The 24,361-nt window shown below is 43.6% G+C and overlaps 1 protein-coding gene across 1 annotated transcript; it reads right to left on the bottom strand.

The window, feature by feature from the left end:
* Positions 1–10,262: 10,262 nt before the first annotated feature.
* On the bottom strand, positions 10,263–11,559 carry LOC123447506 (putative glycine-rich cell wall structural protein 1). Its single transcript, XM_045124114.1, has one exon. It carries the CDS (start codon positions 11,304–11,306, stop codon positions 10,722–10,724), a length of 585 nt encoding a protein of 194 aa, XP_044980049.1. The 5' UTR covers positions 11,307–11,559; the 3' UTR covers positions 10,263–10,721.
* Between the last annotated feature and the right edge of the window lie 12,802 nt (positions 11,560–24,361).

Genomic DNA, 24,361 nt, shown 5'->3' on the forward strand with positions numbered 1-24,361 from the left:
TGAAGGGGTTTGGACTAGCTCTTAGCGTATTTAGCCCACAGATATTTTACTCACTCCACGTATGTAAATCGATCAGTCTCTCCGTGTGAAGATCACCAAGGGATAGCTGATCGCAACAGGTACATCATGTATCATGTCTGTGAGCTGGCTTTAAAAAAAAAAGATAACACCCACACGTATGGCACTTTGCATTTCGCCCACACGCGTCTATCATAGTTGATTTTGTTTTGCACGAATCTTAAAGGAATTTATTAAAATTTCAATGCCACGTAGATATTATCGTGCGTGTGGACGTTGGAGTGTTCGGGTGGTCGCTAGCTGCGCCGGGTGGGCGAACCAATTTCTGCCCACACAGTCATCACCTAGTCCATCGCGTGTGGGCGAACTGCTCTTCGTTCACACATCGCTCGTACGTTGCTAGATGGCAACTGCAGTGCACCTACGTGGCAACTACTAAGCACACATGGCAACTATGAATCGTTCCTAGATAGCAACTACAGTTATGCGTACGTGACAATCAGGTAAACACGCATGGCAACTACGATGCCACGTAAACACACATGACAACTACGATTAACCATACATGAAAACTATGGTTGAACCACATGCGGCAACTAAGTAAACACACATGACAACTATCCCTGTATAACTAAAGTGTTATCCCCGGCTTACTATAGTTAACCAAAACGAAGAGAGTTGCCATGCTTTTACCACTACAGTTGTCATCCGGATAACTAGAGTTGTCATCCCTGGGGATAACTAAAGCGTCATCCTGCGGGTAACTAACGTAGCTGTGCGAGGACGTGTGGGCAGATTTGATTCGTGCCACACATGCGGATGGGGATGACTAGTACTTGTTGAACGTGTGGCACGAAATAGCCACGTTCACACGTATGGACAGTTCTATTGTTCGCCTACACACGACCCGTATGAATAACCTTGTACGTGTGCCACACACGGTGTGTAGGTACACATGTCTACGATACACGTGTGATAAATATCGGGACTTTTTTTAACATGATGTATGTGAGCTGGCTTTGTCTTTGGGGACGGGAGGATGGACACAAAGAAGTTGTTTGGAGGGTGGTCGATAATTAAATATTTAATTGTTTTGCTAGTGCATATCTCATTCATCTTTTATAGTCATAGTAAAAGTTCCGTGCGTTGCACCGGGTTAGATTGTTGATTTTTAGATCATGAATTTCGTATTCGAAAAGCCCGCACATCACTCCCCCTCCCCTCATGTCCTCATAGTCAACTCACTTGTATGAACCAACTGGCAGACAAATGATAGTGGACAAATGAAACTGTCGAGCATACACCCATGGCTTTAAAATTCCGATGTAATAAGGTCACCTAATTCTTCTTGACCTTCACATTACATATAAAGTCGCTACCAACAGACTGAAACCAAAAAAATGCACATCTAAGAGGTAAAGAAAAACCAAGGTGTCAAATTATGAATACCAAAGTAAGAGTGGCAGGTTATTCCGGCACCAAATTATTCCAGCGTAATCCTCTCTTCGCTTAGTCCCCTGCAAGTAATTGTATGATCCCATGATCTCCAAAAGTATATAAGCACATCATCCATGCAGCAAAGATTAGTAAATAAGTTATAAGAATGCATCCTAATAGACAAACTTGTGGTCCAGTATGTAAAAGTAGAACTTTATGAAGCCAATACCTGCACTTAGAGACATGTGATGTATCAGCGAGATGGATGCGAAGCAACTCATGATGATCAAGGATGTGTGCAGATGTGCAAACAGTCTGCCATATTGCTCTGGAGCCTAATGGACGCTGGTGGCCACCCAATCTAGTTGAAACTCCATACACCTTACACTCCTTTGCATCAACCATCATGGGATAGTTTCGTCTACTGGACCGAGAATAAAAGCATGAGCCTGGGTATTTCCATGGAGTCTGCTTCATGCCTCCACATTGGTCAGCTCTTGTACTCTATATCGACTATAACCATATTTCTGAAACTTAAGAGTGCATAGATTAGGCCCTTCACGGCTCTGACTTAAACTTAACATCTTTACATCACAAAAGCATCATTCTAGAACAGTAAGAAGTTTCAGTTGGATCAAAATAACAACACATAAATACAAATCATCGTAGTTACCACCTATCATAAATCCAGACCAGATTGTCAAGCAATAGTACAATAGCAAAAGCACACGCCAAGAATTACAATAGCAAGGGAGCATGCTACTTTCAGGTTATTCATGATCTGATCATACGAAATCTAGTACTCATGTTATAGGATGGGGTACCTCTCATATGGAGGACTCGCAGATGGCGTTCAAATCTTACTTTCCTTTTTCTGAAAAAATAATAACATCTTCTCTGATCTAGAGAGAAGAGATAACAAATAGTCAGTTCAATTTGCAACAATTTAGAACATACAAATCATCTTCTATCTAATGTACAGGGAAGTATTAAGCAGCAGCAAAAACAATCAATATCACGAAGATGATCTAGCTAACAAGTCGTACTTTCCATTAGCAAACATACAGCATAGAGACACCAATATGGCTATTCCATGCCAAGGCACATAACATAAACCTGCACTTTGCATTGATCTAGTTTTGCCTCGATGGATAATACGTTTGTATGAGCCCCCCTGCTTTCACAATTGTTTTTGCTTCCATGTGCTCCCTCCGTTCCTAAATATAAGCCTTTTTAGAGATTTGAATACAAATTACATACGGAGCAAAATGAGTGAATCTACATTCTAAAATGTGTCTATATACATGTGCATATTGAAATCTCTAAAATATCTTATATTTAGAAACGAAGGAAGTAACAACCTTCAGAATCGTATTTATTTATTTACTCCATCTAACATGTGTACCGTACACACGGGGATCTGGGCAGCAGATGCAAGATGGGCTCAACCCGGGGATCACTGTAGAACAGGAGAGGGACTTTGCAGCCTTCACTCGATAGGTCTAAAACCTGCATGTTTTGCTTCCTGCAACAATCTCAGGTCTGTACAACAATATGCTTCTGCTGGATGCAGCATGCTTAGCTACCAATGGCTAACATCGCGTCTAGTTGCGATTAGAGATCACCATGTCCGAATTGTGCAGCGTTGCAGCTAAAAATGCTCGCCCTACCCTGCTATTTGATGTCATACAACAATAGTAGTGCAACTGGTACAAAGTCAAAATTAGAAGGCATCTAACAGGGAAGAAGGTTGTATGTTCTTATGTATAATTCTACAGATCAATTGTTGCGGCTGGAAGTCGTATTCTATAAATTGATTGTTGTGGGTGGGAGTTGAATATTGATAGCTTTCTATTCGCGCCCTTAAATTTGAAACCAATAAATGTAAGAAGAGAGTTGTAGTATAACAACTTGCATTTGTTCACAATCAGTAAAAAACACGCTAAAAATTGAACATAACCTTTTGGGGCAATTCATAAAACAACTAACTCCCGTATGCTTTAGGAAATTCAGTAAACACATAATTGCCATGGATGTTTCTTGATGGTCAAAATTTCATAATTATTCGCATAGCTCTAACCACATGAGACAGGAGGTACTCACGAAGCGAGCCAAATCTACAACCTGAAGCACTCATCTAATATGCATTAATCTGCTATATACAAAGGATTGGAGAAGGCAGGGATGGCTATAGGGTTGCGTATACAGCCTACATACCTAGTGTGTCCGGGCTAGGAAGGATGCGGCGACGTGCTCGAGCCGCCACGCCCTGCCTCCATACCGTTTGTGTCGGGAGAGCCAGCGCCCGACCCCGGCCTCACTTCGCCACCTCGACGCCAACGACCCCCGCCGAGAATAGCTACCGGGCGCCGCCCTGTCTAGGCGCGCGTGCAGGCACGGCCGCCGCTGGTGAGGATCCGGCCTCACTTAGCCACCTCGACGCCGACGACCGCCATCGGGAACAGCTACCGTCCCTACTCTCCATTCTCTTCATCTCACCTTGTCTCTTCTTCCTCGGAGATAGAGCCTCCATGGCCATGGAGCATTGTCGATGCTTATCTCTGTGGCCATGGAGCAACGTCGCTGCCGGCCTCCATTACGCGCCGCCGACGTCCGTGGCTTTCCTGCCGTCCCTCGCCTCTCGGAGCCTTGCCGTCGTCGTCCTCCCTCGTGTCCCGATCGGATCTGGACAGCCGCCACTGGATATGCTCGATCTGCAGCCGAACGTATACAAAGGGTTGACCAAAAAAACAAACCGCTTTTCTTCACTTACCGAGGACAGCGGGTTGAATATGGGAAAACGTAGGGACCTTTTTGCAAAACGTCGTGACGGGTTTTCTGACAGAAATAGTAGCTGCTTTATTATTAGGTAAATATTAAATGTCAATATTATTAAATGTGTGCGTGCTGACGTGTACTATACTATTGTGTATATGTTTTTGTTTATTAGATGAATGAGATCAAATTATATATTATTTAGATAAAGTATAGGCACTTCCTTATATAAGTAAAACAATATCCGGACAGTTGTTATGAAATCGGACGGATGCAGTGCAAAGTCAACCATCATTTAGCATGGGGACTTGGCCGCTCAAAATCCCCGAATCGCAAGCGACATAGACATATGTGCTGCAGCTTTTGTCCATTTAGCGTTGAGAGGACAATACAATTTCTTGGAACATCCTGTTTGAAGGTTTTGTCACACAAATGTACCCCAATTTGTACCCATACATTGTAGTAATTCCTCTTTAAACCGTGCGCCATCTATTGAATATTTTCAAGTTACAATTAAGTGGAGTAAATACATTTGCTATTTAACAGACAACTAGGAAAACAATTCCCGATAGTCGGTTTAAGGAGAGGCGCAACTCCGAATTGGAGATCGGGACAAAACAGCTCGTTGTGGATTCACCGACGAAGGCTAGGCAAATTGTTGATAGGCGTAGGTGCAGAGGGAGGATGGTCAACCATCACCGGAGTAGGAGAAAGGAAAGGCGTAGAGGGTTGTCTTAGACGGTAGAGGACACGGTATGGGTAAGAGCATCTCCAGCCTCCCCCCCCCCCCCCCCCCCCACACACACACAACACCTCTAGGGGCTTGTCGGCGTTGTTTTCTACGTGAGAGGGCTCCGGCTCCCAGCCGCCCTCCAAGTTCTTCCCCCCAGTCATCGAGTTCCAACTCAGTTTGGCACAAATTCATTACACTTCGGCGCCAATTTAACAAAAAAATAATTTTTATCACATAGTTCAGCACAGAAATCAACACAAGATCAAATAATTCAACTAAGCAAGCTCATAATTCAAACACAAATTAAAACACTCAAACTAGGTGTTGCCCTTGAGTCTCCATATGTGCTCCAACAGATCGTGCTGCAGTTCTTGATGCACTTGTGGGCCTCGGATCTCCTGACGCATATTCAGAAAGACAACCCATGCTGTCGGTATCTGGTGATCAACAGCTGCAAGAGGACCATACATGAAGTATGGTTTAATGTCAAACACTGGCTCAACCTGCTCGCTCTCAGTGATTATGTTGTGCAAGATGACAAAACAATTCATCACCTTCCACATCTGAGATTTCTACTAGGTCATAGCGGGGTACTGGACAACAGCAAATCAAGGTTGGAGCACACCAAAAGCCCGCTCGACATTTTTCTTGCAAGCCTCGTGACACTTAGCAAAGTAGGAGTTCTTGCCTCCTAGCAGAGGGTTTGAGATAGTCTTAATAAATGGTCATCATCTTGGATAGATGGCATTTGCTAGGTAGTATCCCTTGTTGTAGTGGCGCCCATTGACCTCGAAGTTCACCGGAGGAGCATGACCTTCAACAAGCATGGCAAATACATTCGAGCACTGGAGGACGTTGATTTCATTGTGAGTTCCTGGCATACCAAAGAAGGAGCGCAAAATCCATAGTTCCTGTGTAGCCACTGCCTCAAGTAGCACAATGCAAGCTTGTTCCGCGCCTTTGTACATCCACTGCCAAGCAAATGTATAGTTTTTCCATGTCCAATGCATTGATGCTTCCAAGCATCCCAGGAAATCCTCTTGCTTCATTATGTGCTAGGATCCGAGAAGTGTCTCTCATATTGGGTGATCGCAAGTATTATGCTCCAAACACTTCCACCACTGCCTTACAGAACTTGTATAAACACTCAATGGTGGTGGACTCAGCCAAGCGCCCATAGTATTCCTGTATATCACCGGGAGCTCCGTATGCAACATCCTCATAGCTGTCGTGCACTTCTGGAGTGAGGAGAGTCCAACTGTGCCGGTGCAATCCTTCTTGCAAATGAAATAGCTGTCGAACTCCCGGTTGGCAATCAAAATCTTGAGGAAGAGCTTCCGACTCATCCGACACCGACGCCGAAATACTTTCTCGTCGTGTAGTGGAGCGCCAACAAAGTAGTCGGCGTAGAGCAAGCAATAGCATCCATTCGATACATTTGCTTGCTCTTGCGTTGGCGGGGCACCAAACCACCTTGTCGCGGCTTTGTATTCTTCGCGAACAGGCCGGCCAGAGCGGCGAGGATCATGAGGTGCTCTTCGTCATCGGCGTCGGCCTCGGCTTCCTCCTTCATCAGAGCCGCGAACGCCTCCTCATCATCGGAGTCCATCGCCGAACAGGTGAATTGCCGAACACCTAGCGAGCATGGTGGGCGGGTAGCCGCCGGTATCCTGGCCCGCGTGGCCGGAGTCCTGGATAGCGAGGTTAGGAGCGGGGTGGAGGCTGTCGTGGTGAAATGTCGTCTTTCCGGCATGGGAATGGCCTTTCTAGCAGTGGGGCAGCGGCTGTGGGCAGGGGGGTGGCCTCGGTATCGGCATGACGGTGAAAGGGGGAGTGAGGTTCTGCCGCACGTGGGTCGAATCTGGATGGGGAAAAGGCATTTCTTGCATGATAGTGGTGTTCCACGGGTCACTTTTTCTTCCACCGGAGCCCCCAACCGTTCCCGGTGTGTTGGGTTCGGCCTGAGATCACCGGGCCGAAGAATGTCCCGAACCGATGGAATTCAGGGTCCTGAGGATGCGACTGGGGATTTTATTTGCGCCGGTGAAAAAAAAGGTTCCTTAGGGGGCATCTTGGAGGTGCTGGAGATGTTCTAAAGCTGGACAGCACGGCTAGCCGACGGATGGCAGTGTTTGAGTCAACGGGACGAGGCGCCGTGGGTTAGAGGAAGAAGAAGGCTACTCGGCCAGGATTCACTGAAACATAAAAAAAACTCAGTTAACAAGAAACGCAATTTGGTGCTCGGGCTACATGAAGCTCATTTTCTATAAAAATAATCAAAAACTAATTTAATGGTTCAAAAAGATGTTATTCCGCAATATCATACAGATGTATACTCCTTGTGTGCAACTATTCATGACAAAATACATTGACACGTGAGCTACGCAAAAAAGACAATTGATGATTTGGAACAGTACAGTTAACAATATAGGTATTGTTCATCATATAAATTAAGCAACATTTTCCACTTTTTTGCGTAGCTCGAAAATCAATGCATTTCGTCATGAAAAACACAACACTCCGCAATTACTTGATGCATATGTGCTTTTTAACCGCGGTGGATTGTCCTATAAAGCATATTTGTTTTTTTTGAAGAAATACTTGTATTACTCAATCACAAAGTCTTCTTAATCATCTGCTACTATCTCGACAACCTAGGTAGGACCCGAGCCAATCCAAGTCACAGTTCTACCATGAACTCTACCAAAAGAGGGTAAACAGTCACTAGCCTCATTTTGAGGATGTGAAATATGAGTAATAGTAGGGATGAAAATGGAGTGAAAACTTTTCGCTTTTTCGGAGGAAAAATGAAAATGGAGAGGAAATATGAAAGCGGAAATGGAAATTTGCAAAACGAAAATGAAAATGAAAATTTTAATGTGAAAACGGAAACAAAAACAAAAGAGTGTTTTCCGGTGGAACATATGTGGAAATGGAACTTTTCGTCCGTGAATATGGAATTTCTCATTTTAACTATAGGCCTACGGCTGCTTTGTAGCCCAACCATCAAATAACACACAATGACACAATGAGCATAATGGATCATTTAAAGCCCAACTTATACTACCATATATGTACTCAGCTAGACCCTATACACAATTGTCATGTACTAATACAATACTAGGATATGTTGCTAACATAATTAAATTATTTTGTAGACATGTTAGCAATTCATTAATTCTTGTTGTTGTCTGTATTACTCTATGATTCAAGGGTTTTAAAGTTCCGGTCAACGCCCACTTCCATTTCTGTATCTGTTTTGTATTCACTCCGTGTTTGTTTCCGGTAATATTTGTTTCCGTATTCATTTCCGGGGTTTCTGTATTCATTTCCAATTCTGCAAAACAATATGAAAACAAATGTGATAGCACTCAGTTCCGTCCGTTTCCGCTCCGTTTTCATCCCTAAGTAATACAAGTATGACGAAGACTTAAAAGATATATAATCGCATTGGCTTGCGATGCGTAGATTGAACGAATCAACACCAACACACTATAGGCATATTTATTGCAATAACATCTTATAGTATGGGCCTGTTGGGGACTGATCTGCTCTATCAAAATCAGTTTCGCTTTATCAAATTCATATTGAAGCAGTTTCTTACAGGAGTTGCAACCATTTTGAAGAGGATGTTTGGCTTTCATCTAGCTACAACTTTACGAATGCAAAATATGATGAAAATGATCTATTTGATTGGATGAGAGGAAAGAAATGAATGGTATCCACGTACTGGTGGCAGTGGTGGGTAATTTTCTTTCAAGTCCAGCTTCTACAGTTTTGTGGAGCACCTCGTAGAGAGCTTCACGAAAAACAAAAAGTTGGACCCTAGATTCTAGTTTTTTTACGGAGCGGTATATCATGGAACTACTCCGTTTGCTTACATTTTCTAGAGAGAAGCTAGATTTTACGAAATAGAGCAGTCCCAAACTGGGGGACGAAGCTCTAGAGTTCCATGGAGGCCAGATTTTGAAAAAAAAAATCAAAATTCAAAATTTTTAGTTTCAAAAAAGTATGAAAAATATGCATGTATGTAAGGATGTAATGTACGTGTGTGTAAAAATTTACGACGAAATTCTTTGAACTGCTACCTAGCTGTAAAAAAGATAAATTCAAGGCCTGGAATGATGAATAGTATCATATGTTAAAAAGACTTAATTACTTTTTTTTTGTACAACCCTCCTTTCAACATATTTTGATCTAAAAATTTACACACTTGTGTCTTATGCCTTGATGTATATCTGTAATTGTTTTCAGAATTTTTAAACTGAAAATAATATTATTTTTCTTGAATTTTGGATTTCAAATTTGAAGGCCACCATGGAGGCCGAGCTTCAAAATCAGTTTCCGTATTTTGTAGTGAACTCTTAATTTGTACTAGTACGTCATGGTTCTTTACATTCTCGACCCTGATTGAAAGAAATTGACAGGCCTTACCACAAGGACGATTCTATTCACGCACCGATTGTACATGTCCTGGCATTAGCAAATTAGCATGGTCGATCAACAACATCATCATGACACGATGCGTACGTGCGCGGACAATGTGTACATTCCTGTTTGCTGTAGCTACGTACGTGGTGTATATGGATGCAGGGTCGACACGCAGATGTTTCCCCTCATCTTTGACCGTGACACGTGCATGCCTTGTAGGTCACGGTCCACATGCATGCTTGCAGGCATAGGAACAAACTGTTTGTTACCTAGCCCCTTCTCTGGCTTGGCACATGCATCTGCCGGTTCAGCCAGGTTCTTATACTCCCTCCGTTCACAATTCCTTGTCACAATAATGAATATTAATGGATATATCTAGAATTAATATAAACTAAGATACATTCATTCCTAAGACAAGTATTTTTGAATGGATGTAATATATGTTTAGCTAGTTAATAACATTTCTTTTTTGAAACGAGAAATTTGAAAGATGGTTTAGCTCTAGCTAGGAGCCTATCGTTACGTGTCCTTTTTTGTGCGTCACGTCGACCGGAAGCTTGATATGTGTAGCTAGCCTGCTTCTGCTTGTAGCACATTTCAGATCATAGTACAGTGTAAAGAATGAAGCACTACGCATATATGATGGGTACGTGTCTCGGTCCTAATGAGACGCGACACAGATCTCATGGCGCGCGCGGAGCATCCATGGAGAGAATAATTAACGAGCTGCCATGCGATCACTTGGGAAAAATAATTAACCAGTGTACAGAATGAATGAATGAATGAATTTACAGAACAAACTGCATGTGCCAACCCTAAGAAATGAAAGGCGCACAGAAATTTATTTAATCGAATCAATTGACAAATGTTGAAAATCACACATATATAGTAGTACCGCTGAAAGCTGATGACACATGATATTAATTACTTTATTACAATTGTAGGAGAAGCAAACCTCTTTTTGAAGCAAATATAATAGCTAGTAGTAGCCAGCGGTACGTGCAGGAGATCATATGTGGCGGAGAACTCCATCCATTCCATGGTTCATACAATACCGTAAGCTAGTTCGATGACAAGGAGCAGTACAAACGATACTACCACACGCACAGATACGTACACGCAACACACATATGTAAAGCTTAGCAAAACTAGCAAGAGCGATGGTAAATTATGAAGCAAATAACGTATACGACTAGCTGTAGATCAGTACTAGTCCATGGATGGATTGTAGATCATGCATGCAGGCATGCGCGTACGTACGTACGTACGTAGTATAGTGGATGCCTGCAGTGGACGACGATGGATGTGGGTCTTGTCTTGTTGTGTTCTAGGAGGGGCACTGGAAGCCGGCGGGGACGTTCTTGCCGCAGTAGTTGACGAGGAGGCTGAGGTCGATGGGCACGTTGAGGTTGATGCCAAGGATGTTGGCCTTGAGCGCCGTGCAGAGGCACACCGCCGCCTCCAGGTCGGCGAGCCCCTGGATCAGCGTGCAGCACGGCTTCTTCGGCGGCGTGCCCAGCTGCAGGTTGATCAGCCCGTTGAGCACGTTGGCGCACACGCCCAGCTTCAGCGCGTCGATCGGGCACCGCGCGAGCCCGCCTGATCCGCCACCGCCACCGCTGCCTCCTCCTCCTGACCCGCCTCCGCCGCTGCCTCCTCCTCCAGAACCGCCTCCGCCGCTGCCGCCTCCTCCAGAACCGCCTCCGCCGCTTCCTCCACTGCCACCACTCCCTCCTCCGCCGCCACCACTCCCTCCACCACCACCACCACCACCTCCGCCACCCCCGCCGCCGCCGCCGCCGCCGCCGGGGCTAGGGCAGGACCCGCAGTGGCAGCCGCAGGCGTCGGCGAAGGTGAAGAAGAGGAGGTTCAGGGCCAGCAGCGTGGCGATCACCGCCGCCTTCTTCGCCATGGCTTCCTTCTTCCTACCAAGCTAGCTACCTGCCTCTCACTAGCTGCTGTGCGTGCACAGGGTTTAGACAGAGCTCACTCTGCCTCGTCCGTGTGTGTGTGTGTGTGCAGTGCAAGGGGAGCTCGGGGCGCTATTTATAGCGCAAGAAGGAAGCAAGGGGTTCGAAACTCTAGCTCCTAGCTCATCCCACAGATATTATTTTACTCACACACACCATGTGAGGATCGATCACCAAGAGCTCCCCTCGCAACAGCTAGCTGCAAGCTAGAAGACGACGATTGCATGTGAGCTGGCTCGGCTCCGGGGAATGGGGCGGGATGGAAAGCAAGGAGAGATAGGGAGCTGTTTGGGTTTGGAGGGTTGCCTATTCGAGGGCCATCTCGTCCTAGTGCTGGGAGAAAGATGGCGTACGTCTCTATGCCGCTGTCTAGCTAGCATCCTTTACCGCTGTAGCTCAATCTTTCCGGTGAATGATTTCCTCTGTGTGTGTGTGTGTGTGTGTGTGTGTGTGTGTGTGTGTTGTTAGCTTTGGCCCGTGTCATTCCGATCGGGTGCATGGTCAAATCAGTAAGTCACGCACTCAGCTGGCGACAGTGCGTCCCGTGATCGATGGCCGGGATCGGGATGGTCTTGCACTACGCGGCACGTAGTACGTACGTAGGTACAGCAAACAAATACAGTACGTGCGTGCAAGTGCAACTCATGTGCCGGCCGGTATGGGCGCGCGCAGAACTAGGCACAATGGTACATACATTATTAGACGATGATAATGGGCATGGATCCCAAGTACAACATTGTACAGTATATATCAACAATTCAACAATTCAACAATTGTGATGATGCTAAGAGTCATCGACACCATTGCATATGCATGCATGTTCGTGTTCATGGGGAACACGCGCACCCGCATTTGGTATTTATCCATCAGCGAGCTGATTACAGGAAATCATGTTTAAGCTTCTTTGCCTTTAGAATGGGATATAAAAAACATGCTATATACGAGTAATGCTAGAGATAAAGAGAGTTATAGGGGAATTACAGGGTGGTGAGTTTTGATTGGACAATTAGGAGGAGGAGGGGCCGACCTCCATGAATTGTGTGTGTGTGTGTGTTGGGGGGGGGGGGGGGGGGGGGTTGTGGGAGGGCGGGCTGTCAGTGATCGAACATGACAGAGAAAAAAAGTAACCTAACCGAACCTATCATATTATCCCTATGTTTGGGTTGTCAGCGAACACTCACACTGAGAATAAATATAGGGAGGATATGACGACTCGCGGACGCGTCCGATCAGTCCGACACATAGGGACTTACCCCGGAGCACATTTTTTTCTTTTTTTTCTCTCTTTCTCTCCATCAATCATGTTCAAGTAACCGGACATATGAAAAAAAAAATATGACTACACGGGTAAATAGTTAACACGTCCAATCATTCTGATCGAAGACGTTCATAAGCATTTAGAGAATCATATTTGCTAAGTCCGGTTGTATATTTAGCACTAGTGTGCTATATGCCCACTTTCTTTCTCCTACTAGGATTAACCCGGGAACACTAACAGAGTATTCATGGTAACATTTTCTATAGGAAGTTTACGGTTCTCCATTTCTAAATATATGTTTTTATAAAAATTTCACTAGAATTAAGTCGACTTATATTCCATTTCTAAACACATATTTATCATATAAATATATTTTAAAATATAGTTCCGTTTATTTTGCTTTGTTTAAGAACGGCGGTAATAACATTTTTCTACGGGGGAAACGCCTACGAGTGAGCGCCCCCACCTGCGTGCATGCATGTATTGGCCCATGGTTTACTAGCACAGCCTAGCTAGCTCTGAGCGTTTGTCCATGCATGTTCGAAAAGCAAAACAAACAAAGCTGTGAGTTTTGGAACATGTATGTGCGCGCACGTTTTTCTAGGTTATCCCGTTACCGTACCATCTCTTCTGCCTGGCGCATGGGGCCAACTTGACGTACGTACGTGTAACTATACGTACGTGTTGCGTCTACGCGGTTCTCCATCAGCCCGGTTCGTCCGGCTGGCCTAAGCTACTATGCAACGTGTCTCATCTTTTTAGTGTAGTATATAAAATTAATTAATCAGTTCCACTTAGGCCACTCACAAAGTCTTTTAACGGGCCATCCCATGCACGTGGTGAAGAAAACCGAGAGACAATCACTACAATGCATTATATCTTATCTTGGTGTTGTGTATCTAAATGATACAGCATTTAATTACATTATGAATATTTTTTGCATCTCAACATTTATGGCACAGTCATGCTAGAATAAAAAGAGGAAGAAAAAATAGAGAGAAGGACATCTCAAACAGTGAGCCGCAAATTTCCTCCCGTGTCCATCAGCAGACGCATTCGTCCGCACATAGGGAGTCCAGTGCGTGGACAGGGATACGAAAGGCTGCCATTCAACGTTAGGCCAACTCTAGCAGACCCCGCATTCGTCCGGTCCGTAAAACGTATTTGCAGTTCGCGTAAAACAGCTTTTACGGGCTGGCACGGATGCATACCCCCAAACGTATCCGTAAAAGAGCATATTCGCGGAATATGCTTTGGTGGGGAAAAGTGTGGGCTGAAATGTTCCCCCACCAACCGCTTTCGCTCATATGCCGGGCACCGCAAAGGCGAGGTGGAAACCCGCGAATACACGAGTTGGGGTCGAGATTTTGCCGTGTCCTGAAAAATATTTGCGGGCCGGGACGGGATGCGGGGTCTGAACGGGCAGGTTTTTTCGTCCCGACCCGCATTTTGGCGGTTATTTTTTGAGTCGGGACGGATTGCGGGGTCAGCTAGAGTTGCTCTTATCTATATATGTCCGCCTCTGTTGTATTGAATATGTAGCAAGCATTTACTAAGCACCGGCTAAATGAGGCACTAAGCACCAAGCACCAGGGTGGAAGCTTTGCTTCCGCCCGAGCCTAGCTATTAATTCAAAGCTTCCACTCTTATAACTATTAGCCTATTGTTTGGCTTTGGCAGAAGGCTACAAATCCAATATATTGAACTAGCGTTCCTCAAATGAAGCAACTAAACTAGTAGCTTGCTTAAGCATTTGAACTACCTTCCGCCAAATAAACTAGTAGCCAGCCTACTTGCTTCCGTCAAATGAGCCTAGGAAGGAAAAAAAAGAAAAAATATATAAAACATAGTGATTACTAGCTACTCCCTCCATTTCAGTTTATAAGTCCGGCACGTGTATCTAGGTCGTCAATTTGATTAACTTAATAAGAGGCATATATTACAAAAAATATATCATTTGAAACTTTAGATGTTCTATTTTTTAAGGATATATTTTTTATGTTAAACAATATATTTTATATAAATCAAATTAACGACCTAGGTACACGTGCATGCCTTATAAACTGTGATGGAAGGAGTAGTTAGTTTGAACGACCAAATAACATATTAACATCGAGCATCAGTGTTCATCATATGACCCAAATAACATATTCCTTTCTAGCAAAATTGCACTCATGACCTGGTGGCGCACAACGCACCCCGACGCCGACAATTAAGCATGATCATTTTTTCTAAAACAATAAAGGCATTAACCAAAAGTACTTCAAACAAGCTCTGCAAACAAGCCACTCTCAAGCAATAATGCATCCATGCCATGATGGACACCGATATCTGAAGACTACACGAGTCTTTCTAACAAAAGCATTGACCAAATATACTGCCAAACAAGCCATTCTCTACCGATCTTAGTTGAAAGAAGCAGCCAACCCATTTCCATAAACACTCACTAGCAACACTGCAAGGTGAAAAGTACGTACCAAATTAAGTACATATAACATAATGATTCTGCAAATGGAAAAGAAACGAAGATGACACATTTTTTTTTATCTACGAGAAATGGCTATTTGCTTATCAAGCTTCTAAAAATGAAAATATAGGCAACATAATCAGTTTCTCAAGCTCTTTGTGTTGTGCTAAAAGATAGGAAATATAATATGATTTTATAAAAAAGATACATCATAAAGTGATGTGTTGTTCATAAAGAAGGAAAAGAATGGACATAATCAGTTTCTAACGTTCTTTTTGTTGTGGTTTGATTACAAGAAAAGACACCGACATCTATATTTTCATGAATGGAGGAGATGATTAGACATTTCGTTGGTACACTGCACATGGTATATATATATAGATGATTTTGGACAAATGTGTTCTTAGGTTCAGTAAGAATCTAAATTTTTTGGCTACAAATTGTTCTTTGATATCATCTAGCAAATGAAACTATATTGCCTTGCCGAAATTTGTCATTTGGGTCTAGCAAATAAAATGTAAAAAGCTACAAAAAAGACCATATTTCCTATAAACAAGTGTGTTCGTAGAACAAATATAATGATTGAACATTAAAGTATAGTACTCCCTCGGATACAAAAAAAAGTGTCGCAATTTTGAACTAAGCTTAGTTTAATCTTAGTTCAAAATTGAGAAACTTATTATGTATTGGAGGGAGTACTCACTAATGAACAAAAGTAATTCATATTAGATAATGCACACCTGTAAGTAGCACCTACTCCTGTAAGTACGACATCATAACATAATCCTGAAATAAAATGCCTACATTTTAGTTAAAAATCAAATGATTGTGTTTTAGAAAAACTAGAGTGTATAATAACCAAAAATAATACTTATATTCTTAGATTAGATATGTGCACTTATAAAACATTTGAATATCTTGGAACCGCTATAGCTAATCAAATAATAAGAGTCTTAGCTATGTTCATGTATCTTACTTTTTAGTGTATGTTGAACTTCTTGACGTGATTATAACATGGTAGACTTGCGCACCTTCGTGTACCTCGGTGTCTTCACAATTATGTCCATCTACTTTCATAGGTTGAATGATAATGCTTCAGGAGCAAGAACTTTTTATTTTGGAAACTGAAGGTGTCATTGGAAAATAAGAATTTTAGTTGGTACATGTGCTGATGCATTACTTCAACTATAGACAAGTTAGCTAAGCATCGTTCTAATGCAAGCAAAAAGTCTGTGAGTGTTGCAAGAACGCTTAACGATGATCTTGCAATAGGGTTAATGTTACACAGATGTTTATGTAATCTTTATTATGGTTGTCGTACACTCGACGTTTACACTTCTCTTTGTTGGTAAAATTTGATCAATATAATAAAAATCATGTGCATGAATCGATATTGATGTGGAGGTTATCCTCCTATTTAAATAAAAACTAGTTAATTTTAACGCATATTCTCAAAAAGCCACACAAAACTAGTACCTCGTGAAATGAAATGGCAACGGAAAATCAAAACAAAAAACTGGGAAAAATGGCTGCAATTGCGTAGCAAACTAAGGACGTGTTCAATGGTTCTATCTTATAAATGCCAAGCACGATAAATGATGAGGTGGAAGAGAGAGGAATCAAAAGAAAAGATTTGTCTTCTCTTATTTAAGAAACGACAAAAGATGATTTCGTAGCACAATATGTCTCACCACTTTTTAGGAATAGTTAGAGATGACCCATTATAGACATGTTTTTTAATCTCTAAATTACATATAAGATTTAAGATAAGATTATCTTATCAATCATTGTACATGCCCTTAGAAGAAAACTCCACATTTTGGCCAGACCAATATGACATGTTTTGACTTTCTAAATCTCCTATTGGTTCCTCATGAATGGCATGTTCTTTAATAGCAGAGGTCTTGATGACTTGGCTAAGCATCTATTTATTGTGGAATGTAATAGGGAATACAATTTAGACTTTTTGGCTATCTCTGAAACGGGGAGACGTGATTTTTCAGTAAGTCTGCTTAACCGTCTTTCTGGCGGCATAGACTTCACTTGGATTTCACAATCGCCTATTCCTCCGTGAATTGGTTCGTTCGGATGACGGATTTTTCAGTAAGTCTGCTTAACCGTCTGCATTTTACTTGGCGTAAACACAGGGACTATGGATGTTTTGGCTCGTTCGGATGATGAGTTTCACATTAAGCTCCATATTCGCAACAAGGCCGACAACTTCACATGGACTCTCGTAGCCGTGTATGGTGCAGCCCAGGATGAGTTCAAGGTCGACTTCCTCCGTGAATTGGTTAATCTGGCAAAGGATAATCCATATCCCATTCTTATTGGTGGTGATTTCAATTTGCTACGATTTCCAAATGAGAAAAGTCGAGGCAGGTTTGATGATCATTGGCCTTTCCTTTTCAATGCTGTCATCGACAGTCTTGATCTGCGAGAGGTTTCAATGACTGGAAGACAGTTCACTTGGGCTACCAGCCTTCCGGAGCCGACATATGAGAAACTAGATCGCATTTTAATGGATACCAACTAGGAATTCAAATTCCCTATGGTTTCTGCTCATGCTCTACCTCGCATCGAGGCTCTTTCCGACCATGCACCCATCCTCTTGACTACTGGTTTGCCACGCCCACAGCAGAGACGCAAGTTCAAGTTTGAACTTGGTTGGTTGCATCGGGATGGCTTTCATGACATGGTCAGGGAGGTGTGGGAAAATCCGGTTTCTGGACATACCCCAATACAAAAATGGAATAACAAAATACGTGTAATGCGTAAATTCCTAAGTGGTTGGGCTAGGCATACGGCTGGTATCCTCAAAAAAGAGAAGCTTCGTCTTTCATCTATTATTGATGAATTAGAAGCTCTAGCAGAGGTAGGACCTTTATTTGTGCACGAAATCGACATCAAGAGTCAATCGAATGCACACATAGCTCGCATGCTGCGTGAGGAGGATATCAAATGGTACCAGCATTCAAACTCTCAGTTTATTCTGAAAGGTGATTCAAATACTAGATACGTTCATGGTGTTGCCAATGGTAGACACCGGAAGAAAATTATTCATACCTACATCAGGAGGAGGGCACAATAGAGGGGCATGAGCAACTTAAATCTTATATCACTAATTACTATAAAAACATGTTTGGAGCCCCAAAGGAAGGAAACTTCTCGATGAATGAGTCCCGAACAGAAGACATCCCCCAAGTCTCTGATGAGGAAAATAGCCTTCTAACAGCTCCATATTCTGAGGAGGAAGTTAGAAAGGAGGTTTTCCTAATGGAGCACAACAAAGCCCCTGGTCCGGATGGTTTTCCTGCACAGTTCTATCAGAACTTCTCGGAAGTCATCAAATCGGACTTCTTGCTTTTGTTTGGCTACCTCCATGTTGGCCAGCTAGAATTGTTTCTCTTAAACTTCGGTGAGATTATTTTATTACCTAAGGTTAATGAGGCAGAAAGGATACAACAGTATAGACCTATCTGCCTCCTTAATGTTAGCTTTAAAATATTCACGAAGGTTGCGACGATTAGGCTAAATTCGGTTGCTGAACATGTGGTTCGGCCTTCACAGACCGCTTTTATGCAAGGAAGAAACATCCTAGATGGAGTTGTTATCCTTCATGAAACAGTCCACGAACTGCATCGGCAAAATTTGAATGGGGTGCTACTCAAAATCGACTTTGAAAAAGCTTATGACAAAGTCAAATGGACCTTCCTTCAGCAGGCTCTCAGAATGAATGGTTTTTCTGAGAGTGGCGAGCTATGATCCATAGTTTCGTTTCTGAAGGTAGCGTGGCCATTAAAGTCAATGATGATGTGGGCCCCTATTTCCAAATGAAAAAAGGATTGAGACAGGGTGACTCAATATCGCCCATGCTATTCAATATAGTGGCGGATATGTTAGCTGTCATGATTGAGGGTGCCAAAGTTGATGGCCAAATTGATGGGGTAGTGAATCATCTTGTGGATGGTGGCCTCTCTATACTTCAATATGCTGACGATACGATTCTCTTCATAGATCATGACCTAGAGAAAGCGAGGAATTTGAAATTAATTTTATCAGCATTCAAGCAACTCTCAGGTCTTAAGATCAACTTCCATAAAAGTGAATTGTTTTGTTTTGGCGAGGCTCAAGACGAGGCCCATCTGTATGCTGACCTGTTCGGATGCGGGTTGGGACAGTTTCCGATCACATATTTGGGGATACCGATACACTATCGGAGACTCACAAGTGCTGAACGGAAACACGTCGAGGAGAGACTGCAAAAAAGACTAAGCAGTTGGAAAGGTAAACTGCTATCTCTAGGCGGAAGATTGGTCCTCATATACTCGGTACTAAGCAATATGGTACTATATATGATTTCCTTCTTTCAGCTGCCGAAAGTAGTATTACATAGATTGGATTACTTCCGATCAAGATTCTTTTGGCAAGGAGATAGCGAGAGAAAGAAATATCGACTGTCTAAATGGAGTGTGGTTTGCCGTCCCAAAGACCAAGGCGGGTTGGGCATTCATGACCTTGAGGTCAAAAATAGGGCCCTACTTGGCAAATGGCTGTTTAAGTTATTGACAGATGACGGTGTATGGAAAACCCTACTAAAGAGAAAATATGTGGGTTTAAAGGCAATATCCCAGGTATACTGGAAGCCTGGGGACTCTCATTTTTGGGCAAGCTTAATGGCTACGAAGAAATATTTCTTCCGCTATGGAACCTTCTCGATTAAGGACGGCTTGGAAATTAGATTCTGGGAGGATAAGTGGCTAGGTAATGCTTCACTCCGAGAACAATATCCAGCTCTGTGCAATATTGTGCGTCACAAGGGAGATACCATCGCCACGGTTTTGGAATCATTTCCACCAAATGTGTCGTTCAGAAGAAATTTAATTGGACCCAGACTACAATCATGAAACACTCTGCTTCAGCGGTTGTCCATTGTCCAAAGACCAAGGGTCCCATGTGTTTCGTTGGAATCTACATGGAAATGGACAATTCTCGGTGGAGTTCATGTACAGAGCTTTGCTCCAATCTGATATGCCAGTTGATAATAACAAGAAGATTTGGAACATGAAGATACCTCTTAAGAATAAAATCTTTGCATGGTATCTTCGTCGCGGAGTCATTCTTACTAAAGATAACCTTATTAAGAGAAATTGACATGGAACTATGCAATGTGTTTTTGTCAACACGATGAGACAATAAAACATTTGTTCTTCCAATACAAATTCGCTCGTTCTATATGGTCAGTCATCCAAATAGTTTCTCGCTTGTATCCTCCTTGTAGTGTTGCTAATATATTTGGCAACTCGTTACATGGGACTGAACACAGGTTTAGAACTCTTCTCAGGGTGGGAGCGCTTGCCGTTTTTTGGTCGCTTTGGCTATGTAGAAATGATAAGGTTTTTAATGGTAAGAGTACTTCTCTTATGCAGGTTATCTACAGATATACTCGGACGCTTAGTTTATGGTCGTCTCTACAACGTATGGAGAATCGAGACCTATTTATGGAGGTGTGTACACGATTGGAAGCTACGGCGAGGGATACTTTTACCCAACATGGGTGGCAGCATGATCTTAGGATTGGCCCTCCTATGGCTTAGGCGTTATACAGACTCTACATGTTTCTTTGTATTTCACCTTTTTTTATGCAAGTGAACTTTGTTTGGCTGTGTGCATTCCAGTTATGCAGAGGCCGGATGTAATGCTTAAGCCTTTTAAGTAATAAAACACCCCTTATCAAGAAAAAAGACCAATATGACTTAGAGGGGGGCTATGTTTCATTTTTAGACTCTTCAGGGCGTCAAATGGGTGACTCTATCTCGCCACTCCTATTTGGCGCTTGAGGCGGTACTTATTGTGATTTATTAATCCTCGCCCCCTCGATCAATTATATGTCGGCCCAGATCTTTTGTGAAGCTCCCCCCACATGTTTTGGAAGCTTCTAGAGGCTTCTGCACAGATATTTCGTTTTTCTTTTTTTGGGCTTCTCGACGGTCTTTATTCAACCTTTTTTTTTCATTTTCTTGCCTTTTTCTGAATATTTTAAATGTGTGAAATTTTTACAAATGTGTGATTTGTTTTCAAATTTATTTTTTCCCTCAAATTTAGGATCCTTTTTTAATACTCTTTTTGAATCTGCGAACTCTTTTGAAACAAATGAATGTATTCGAATGCACTAACCTTTTCCAAATTTATTCACAATTGTCAAACTTTGTTTGAAGTCGTGAACTTGTTTTTCAAAATCGATGAAATTACTTCTAAATCTGTGCTTTTTCCCGGAACCCAAGAGCTTTATAAGTAATGTTTTTTTTGTGAAAATTAATGGTTTTTTCTTTAAATTCATGAACTTGTTCGAGTTAGTGATATTTTCCAAGTCCATGAACTTTTTCTGAATCCCTTGAACTCTTTTTGAACCTTTAAACTTTTTTGAAATCCAGGAACTTTTTTTGAACTTGTAAAATTTTCGAGTTTGTGAAGTTATATTTAAACCATATTATTTTTGAAATTCCTGTTATTTAGAAAACGCATATTTTATCCGGAAATTCAGTGGTAAACAGTCAATGGGTCAACAGTTACCTGTCAACCACGACCATGTAAACGGGAACCGACACGTCCCAATGAGCTTTCACTTCCTTTGCGTTGGCTGGCCCACGAGCTGGGTGCTTAAGCCATAGGGGAGGACGTCTCATTTTTTTAAAGATAGGTGAGGGGATTATCTTATTCGCCGCTCTGTGCGAGAGGAGGTATCGGGACTTCGCATAGGACGGGGAAGGTAGCGATTTTAAATGGCCTAGCCCATTCAACAGGTTGCAGCGTCTCATTTTCGGAAAACTTATAGAATGTTTTTTTTTTACTTTTCTGTTTCACTTTCAAAAAATGTTCTGGATTTAAAAAAATGTTCTCAATTTAAAAAATATTTTCTATTTTCCAAAAATTGTTCTCAGTTTTAATTTTTTTGATTCAGATTCAATTTTTTTCTCTGTTTCAAAATTTCCTTTCAAGATTCAAACAATGTTCATGCTTTAAAGGAGTGTTAGCACTTTAAAAAAATGGTTTTTTTAAATAATTGTTCTTCGTTTCAAAAGTTTCTTGTAAAGATTCAAAACATGTTCATGCCTTAAAAATTGATCGGGCTTCCAAATTTGTTCAATATTTTTCAAAATTGTTCCTGGTTTCAAAATTTGTTCTCAAGATTTAAAAAATGTTCATGCTTTAAAAAATTGATTAATTATGTAATTAATTAAGTTAATCCCTACTTGTAACCGCACGCACGATGCGGGAACCGACGTATGCGGGAACCGTCTTTTCCTGACATATAAAGTTCATCATCAAGAATAAAGTTGACAGTTGTTTTCATTTACACCTCTCTCTCATTTCAATCACAACACGTTATCAGCACTGCTTCTTCCAGAGTGCCTTCGACGAGAAGAGATCAACAGGAAGAAAAGGTTGGATGCCTCGTTCAATGCCGACGAACCTTCGTCGCCTGCTGCAGAACGACGTCCGTCGTCGCCGCCTTGCTGCTCTCCACCGCAGGTTCGGAGAGCGCCGCCGTTTCGACGGTCGACGCCATGGAGCGGGTCGCTACATCGGCCGCCGCCACGGCGCCGGTGGCTACCGAGCGATCCGTCACGGCCTGGGCACTCGCTCCCTGAGCGGTGCGAATCCGGCAGTTGGCGCCGAGCCCCGCGCCCCGCTCGCAGTGGATGCCCTCGGCTGGCTCCTCGCTGGCCCTGCCCCGCCGATGCTCGGGGCCGACGCGGCACAGGGAGCGCCGCCGCCGGGCTTTTGGTGCTCTGCCCATGGATGGGTAGTTTGCCCACTCCACGGTACGAAGCCGTCGCCGCCGTGGACTCCGTCGAGCAGGCCCCCGTCACCATCTTCGAGGTCGGCTCTACCAGCGCCGCTGGGCCACGCCTCCCGTCTCCCACCCCTGCGGTTGTCGAGATGGGGAGCGGTTCCTCCGCCTCTGCGCCCGCGCCGGCCGGAGTCTCAGCCTCCACCTTCCCGACCGGCGCCTCCACCTTCATGTTCGGCGCCTCCGCCCCCGCGCCGACCGGCGCCTCCGCCTCCGCGCTCGTGCTCGCGCCGACCGGCGCCTCCGCCTCCGCGCCCGTGCCCACGCCGACCGGCGCCTCCGCCTCCGCGCTCGTGCCCACGCCGACCGGCGCCTCCGCCTCCGCGCCCGTGCCCACGCCGACCGGCGCCTGCGCCTCCGGCTTTGGCTCCGCTGCCCGCAGTTTTTCCTGCGCGGCGGCCGTCGACGCCATCGCGCCCGCGGCGCCGGCTGCGCACCCACGCCTGCGCCTGCAGTCTACAGCGCCGGCTTCGCCCCCGCGCCCGCGCCTGCCGTCCCTGACGCCGACGACCCCTCCGACGCGCCGCCGGCTGATGCCCTTCGGCCTCGCGACGGCGGGCTCTCCGTCGAGCAGCCGCGCCCCGCGCACTGGCTCCTGGAGCCCGGCTGCCCTGGGGCTCGCGAACGGTGCCTCGCCTGGCTATCTGCACCCGGGCGGGTCTTCCGACGAAGAGGAGGACGTGCGCGGTGGAGGCATACTCGCCCGTCACCGGTGAAAGCTGCGGTGCACTCCCTGGCGCACTTGCCGTTCTTGCTCTGGTGACTGAATACTAGCTGAGCGCTGCCTTATCCTCTCGGTGACTAAATAGATGCCTGTGTACTGCGCTGTTGGAAAGATCTAGCAGAGCACACGTGGTCTAGCAGTAGTATACTAATACTATTTGATATCTGTTTTAGGTTAATTCCAGTAGCATCAACGGTAGATCTAGCAGTAGACTAATCCCTGTTTTAGATCCTGCTTAATTCATGTTTTAATTTCTGTAGAGTACTTTGTATTCCAGCATATATGTGATGTAATATATATTTCCATGTTTGCTACATGTTGAGATTTATTACCCGTATTATTTGTAATTGAGATTTTAAATTTCTTGCAAATAAAAATCAACCCCTCATCTTAATTGAGCTTTTGGCTTAATACGAGCACGAGTTGATATGCAAAATTTCAAAATATTTTTCTTTCAAATTGATGTTTTGGGACCACACAGTAGTGAGTTGATTTACTGCATAGCAGATTATCGCCACTACGATTAAGCCTACATTCTATCATATTGATATGATGATTGCTTAATATTGTGCCCTCCCATACATTTTATTAAGTTATGACATAAGGTACTAGAAACATGAGTATCTACTGATTTTTATCAATTATGCTCTCTAGTTCTGAGAGACGGACCCCGAATTTTCTTTTGGGGCGTAT

This window comes from Hordeum vulgare, chromosome 4H (assembly GCF_904849725.1).
Source record: "Hordeum vulgare subsp. vulgare chromosome 4H, MorexV3_pseudomolecules_assembly, whole genome shotgun sequence".
In the NCBI taxonomy this organism is placed as follows: domain Eukaryota; kingdom Viridiplantae; phylum Streptophyta; class Magnoliopsida; order Poales; family Poaceae; genus Hordeum; species Hordeum vulgare.